Genomic DNA, 6,000 nt, shown 5'->3' with positions numbered 1-6,000 from the left:
GCTCCAGTGGAATAAGAGCCCAATCTCATCTTTAACACATGAATTGGAGGTTCATCAACCCATCTGTTCATCTTCTGTCTATTGCAAATTTATTTTATTGTCTAGTGTAAGGTCTGAATCATTTTTTTGGCATTATCTGGGGTCTGAATTATTTTTGGGCCTTATCTGGAATCCTGTATTATTTTAGTGTCTCATCTGGGCCAAGATTTTTGGGCATTAAATTTAGGGTTTCAATTAACTTGGATGAGGAGACTTGGATCTTGGTGATTTCATTTATGGGTCTGGTCTGGTGACTTTTTTTCTTAAATTTATTTATTTATTTATTTTACTCACTTATATAGTGCTGTGTGATTATTATCATTGTCCACAGTTTGTACACCTCATAATTCCTTCTCCAGTAAGCCAATTCCCCTTAAATAATGTCTGGAATAGTGGATCTATTAAGAAGTTTTACCTGGACTAGAGAAGTTTACCGTTCGACATGAGGTTGATACAGCATGGCAGTTCTTGTCTGTCCCTTTACCCTGACGCGCATTTCACCTTTCTGGCTTCTTCCAATGATAATCACTCAGGAATAGTAATTTGTTGGACTAACATTTATTATTATCTAATCCCAATGATGTTTTACATTTACTTCTTTGCCTTACTAGTTTGATTAAGCTATACAGGAGTGGTTTGTCCCTATATGCGGCATCCTTGACTTAAATGATTTTATTGTATTTTTTTATATGAAATCTAAATAACATTTTGGAGTTTTAGTTATAGTCATAGATCTCTTTTTCTGAGTTGTTGGATATCACAGATTTAATGGATTTTCATATGAAATAGAAGTGCATTATTTTAGGACACAAAGTAATAATTTTCTATGTGAAGCAGCACTTTCTAATTTCACCACAGTGGAGTTGGATAACACTGGTGCCTCAAACATAAGAAATGTCACCAAACTGTAGATCAAGATCTACCTTAACTTTAAGCTTGGAACCAATGCAATTCAATACTGGAATGTTTTCCTCATGGCCTGTTAGATGACTTTCCTCAATCTTCACAATAAAATATAAAACCCAAACTAAAACAAGTTGTATGAAGTAATTTATTATTATTATTTTTCAATAATTTTTCATTTTGATTAAAAAAAAATGCTATAAAAAAATGTACGAAACCAAATTTCCTGATATCTTGATAGATTACAGAATTGTTGAAACATTTACAATTATTTTTTTTCCTATGACGTGAAGTATCCATCACATTACGATTGAAGATGATCATAGTCTATCTGCGAGACACGGCACAGATTTTATAAGGTTGGGGGGCATTTGTTAACCCCAAGGCAGGGGTAAGGTCCAGTTTAGCTCCAGCTGGTGGATGGAATGTGAAGTTTTGCAGCAATGATGTAAAGAAGAGAAATATCTCCATTTTAGCCAAGGTCTCTCCAGCACAACTTCTTTTCCCTGTAAAGCAGTCCAAAATAATAAATATGTGAAGGTATTATTAAATCCAAAGAATGTATTTTTTTCTGTGTTTTTCCTAATTTCTCCTTCAAAATTGGTTTCATGGAAACATTAATCAAAGACTGGGCCAGTTTTGGACTTGAGGGTATACTCATTTTTTCTTGGCAATGTAGCTGTATGAGATTTTCTTTCGTTAAGGAATAAGTATTGTATTGTTAATAATAATTATAGTATTAATATACTGACCTCATCCCTCCAAAGAATAAGTTATTTATAGTGATGAGAAAGTATGTTCGGTTAACCCTTTCGGTGAGTATACTCATGCGAGTACCGAGTGTCTTCAGCGTACTCGGTGATATGTTGAAATCACTCCCGTGTGCATGATTTGCGACAGTTTGAAAGCTTTAATACATGTGAGGAATGCTTAAGAAACAATGCTGAAGATACTCGGTACTCGCACGAGTATACTCGCCGAAAGGGTTAACCAAACATACTCGCTCATGACTAGTTAGTTATTATTAATGTTACCTAATGAGAATGGTATGAAGGCCTCATTCTTCTTGAAATTTCCATTCGAGTCAAGAAAATGTTCTGGGTAAAACTCATATGGTTTCTCAAAGTAAGCTTTATCTCTGAGAGCCGAATGAAGAAGAGCAATCACACTTGCTCCCTGGAAGATAAGGTTACATAAAATTATGGTAAGGAATATAAATGCTGGAAAAGAAACACAATAGTAGTACTACTTTAAAAAATGAAATTCAATTAATTTAGGTATTGTCATTTGAAGGGGATCCTTTAATTGATCAATTCTAGAGATGGAGTAATTTATTTGCATGGAATTTAACAATACAAGAATTTTCCAAAAATCCATAGTCTCCAGAATACGGATTTTTATGTAAATATGCTGGTTAGCTGCTCGCAATTTTGCTTATCCATAGAGAGTCAGCAAAAGTTTTAAGAAACTTCACTAAAACTCACTGTTCACCTGTGCCCCTTCCCCCGCTGCTCACCATCCGGTCCTCAGCGGCTCTTCTCTCCACCATAATGTCGCATCTCCGGCCTCTACAATCTAGAGTGGGACTTCTGGCTGCAAGCAGGCCTTCAAGATTACTGTGTGTCGTAAGATTGTGATGGACCATGATGTCACAACGTGTACAGCATCAGCAGGGTGCACAGTGACCTCAGAGGCCTGATAACACCTGAAAGTTATGGCTTTGAGTGAAAAAGCCGGAGATGCGGAATTTTGTCAGATCTCTTCACTAGTCAGTTCTAATCATTACTGTACTGTATAAGGCAGTATATTCTGACTTCATTGGCTTGGAGAAAGGAAAAGGTTTGTCCACCTCCTGTTTCTTCAGATGTGGTATGGTACTTACTTGTACTTTTACAGGAAAAAAAAGAAGAGTGGTATTTGTACTTTTTGGAGGAATTGGAGGGTATACCTTAAGAAAGAATTTGGGCTTTAGCCTCTAACCTTCCAGTGAAACACAATCTCAGCGATAATGCACAACCTCCTGAGAACATTCTCCTTTTTTATTCCTCCTATGTCTACCTAATGATGTTCTAAACTTGCTCTCTACCATAGTTGTATCCTGTAAATGCTTGGCTTCCACTCTTTCCTTTCCATAAGCTTCATAACTCATGGAACAACACCATACCCTTACATATTACTTAAGTCTTGTGTCTAGTTCTTGAAGTTGAGGTCTCATTTTCTTGTTTACTGTAAGTCGTCACCAGCCAGTAATGGACCTGCTTACTACCTACATAATCTTATTAGTCTTCTATTCTCTGGACTTCGCTGCCTTGCTTACAGATTCTTCTCCTTTCATTCAGATCAGAAGGATTCAGATGGATTCAGATCCTTCTTCTCTCCCATCATCCTTTTCTCTACTACCATTTTTGCCCAGATAATGTAGCTCTAGTCTATGTCTGAAATCACAATATCATTAAATTTTTAATGGTCTAAAAGAATAAACAAAGAAATGGTGACACTACCTTTGGAATAAAATAGCCATGAAAAGTAACATCTTGAGACGCTGAATGTAAAGCAGCTGGCGCAATATCCCCAAACCTAAGGATTTCATGAATGACGGCGTCTGTATATGGCATTTGTTTCCTGTGATCTGTCTGAGGCTGTGCCAACCCGATGACTCGTTCAATTTCATTTTGCACTTTTACTGTTAAAACAGATATTTACAAATATGTACACATTATATTCCATATTAAAACACTAACAGAATGAAGCAAAAATAATTTCTTGGGATGTGACGTTTTAGCCGCTATTGAAGAGCATGTTCAGGTTCTTCATTATAGAGAGCTTTGTTGGTGAGTGTGATAAGTTTATGTTATATTGTAAAGTGCATGGGCAACCAGTGCAATGACTGGCACAGAGAGGAGGCATCGGTGTAGTGGCTGTACAGAAATATGACCCTGCCTACTGCATTAAGGATAAATTGGAGTAAGTCAAAGTTTTTGCAGTTTCAAAAGAAAGAAAAGCCTATATTCTGAAGAATTTTTTGAGGTGCAGGTGATTTTAGCGAGTTAGTGATTGGATATAGGGAGTAAAGCAAAGATCTGATTAAATTATAATCCCTACTTTTATCCACTATTTTTTATAATTTGTCTTTAAATTTGTGGGTGTGGGATTGCAGTGAAAATGTTAAAATGGCTGAGCTAAATGACAAGAGTGCATCTCTTACTTCAGTTCTTTGAGAAGCTATCTGTAAGGCCGGCCCATGTGGACTCATTCATGTTATCTATCTATGTGTCAAAAAATAAATAATACTGGTGAAGGACCTTATGTGATCTATATTCTAAAACTGTATGATCAGTACATTTTTAATCTTTTAATATTCTTTTAGTTAATTTCTTACATTGAATTTCCGGATATTTCATCATGAGCAGAATCCCCCAACTCAATGTGGTTGATGTGGTTTCCATTCCAGCCCCAAACAAATCTGACACCAGAGTAGTTAAATTCTCATTGTGATAAAACTGTGTGGATTCTGGTTTCCCCTGGAAAAAAAAAACAAAGTAAAATGGAAATATGAAATACTGAAATATTGTCTTTTATCTATTTTTTTCTAGAACACTAATTTAAATACTATACTAGGAAATAATCATCTTTTGTCACTACTAGGACGCAGACGAAATTTGTAGTTTATCTCAGCCACCATCAGTAATCCCTTAGCATTTTTCTGGCCTATTCTCTGTGTCAAACGATAGTTCCAATATGCTAGAAACTGTGTTATTCTAGCTTTACTTTGTTTATTCTGACTCAAACACTGATTAGCTTCAGTGGTGATATGCTTTTCTCATCAAGAGGCAAGGAATCCAGCAGGAAACTTGACCAATGGTACGGCAAGATAAGAATGGACAACCCATTTAAGCTTGTTCCAAGGGTATGGCACACTATCCTGGGTAAGCAAAATAAACCCAGATTATCAAATGAAGTTGACATCTTGAACCTTATTTAAATGACTCTCCAGGTTTAGGATTAAGATAACAATGTCATCCAAATCTCATCCATAATTCTTTGAAACGTGGATTCAGCCCACAATCAATCTGACTTAAACACAATTTACCAAGGCTATTTACATATTCATACAGATTTTATTTTTATTGTTCATTTGCTTCCTGATGGCATGGTGTACAACCTTCTACAACGTACAACCCCTCCAAGCTATCCTAAACTCTGCAGCCCTACTAATCCACCTGTCCCCCCGCTATTCCCTGGCCTCTCCTTTCTGTCAATCCCTTCACTGGATCCCCATTGCCCAGAGACTCCAGTTCAAAACCCTAACCATGACATACAAAGCCATTCACAACCTGTCTCCTCCATATATCCGTGACCTAGTCTCCCGTTACATACCTGCACGCAACCTCCGATCCTCACAAATTCTTCTTCTCTATTCCACTCTTATCTCCTTTTCCCAAAATTGCATACAAGACTTCTCCCATGCATCCCCCCTAGTATGGAACTCTCTACCTCAACATATCAGACTCTCGCCCAGAGTTTAAACCTTCAAAAGGAACCTGAAGACCCACCTCTTCCAACAAGCCTACAACCTGCAGTAACCATCGATCCATCATCCCGCTGCATGACTAGCTCTACCCTCACTTACTGTATCCTCACTCATCCCTTGTAGATTGTGAGCCCTCGCGGGCAAGGTCCTCACTCCTCCTGTACCAGTCGCTGTCACGTTTTGTTAAAGATCATTGTAATTGTTTTTGCTATGCATATCCCTTTTTCACATGAAATAATAATAATAATAATAATAATAATAACAACGTATATAGTCTTCTGTAAACGAGTTGTAGTATTTTTCTCTGGTAAAGTGTCCATTAGAGTGTCACTTTCCTGGCTGAATGATCTGAAAAAATGTTACAGATCTTCTACTTCTGATTGTTCTTTTTGTTCTTCCTACCATTTTTTTTTACGTTAGAGAAAACAACAGAGAGATCAGGTAGTTGTACACAGATCGTTTCTATGTGAACCGCTGAGAAAGCCTGTACATTCTCAAGGAGGGCAGAGAAACCACACTAAAGAAAA

General features: G+C 37.0%; 1 protein-coding gene across 3 annotated transcripts in view; it reads right to left on the bottom strand.

Moving 5' to 3' along the window:
* Nucleotides 1–1,076: 1,076 nt before the first annotated feature.
* The window catches only part of LOC141258823 (cytochrome P450 2K4-like), a 28,809-nt gene continuing 23,885 nt past the window's right edge, over nt 1,077–6,000 (bottom strand). For all 3 annotated transcript variants that reach the window (XM_073673986.1, XM_073673985.1, XM_073673987.1), the window contains exons 7-10: nt 4,322–4,463; nt 3,444–3,625; nt 1,977–2,118; nt 1,077–1,448 (exon numbers count right to left, since the gene is read on the bottom strand). In XM_073673986.1, coding sequence (XP_073530087.1) covers nt 1,270–1,448; nt 1,977–2,118; nt 3,444–3,625; nt 4,322–4,463 — 645 coding nt within the window. In that variant the 3' untranslated portion in view covers nt 1,077–1,269. The remainder of the gene's footprint in view (nt 1,449–1,976; nt 2,119–3,443; nt 3,626–4,321; nt 4,464–6,000) is intronic.

The sequence above is a fragment of the Phyllobates terribilis genome, unplaced genomic scaffold, assembly GCF_046119375.1.
Source record: "Phyllobates terribilis strain yellow unplaced genomic scaffold, ASM4611937v1 Scaffold_3__8_contigs__length_932513732, whole genome shotgun sequence".
In the NCBI taxonomy this organism is placed as follows: Eukaryota; Metazoa; Chordata; class Amphibia; order Anura; family Dendrobatidae; genus Phyllobates; species Phyllobates terribilis.
The sequence above is the reverse complement of the archived record's forward strand: the minus strand, read 5'-3'. Positions and strand labels throughout refer to the sequence as shown.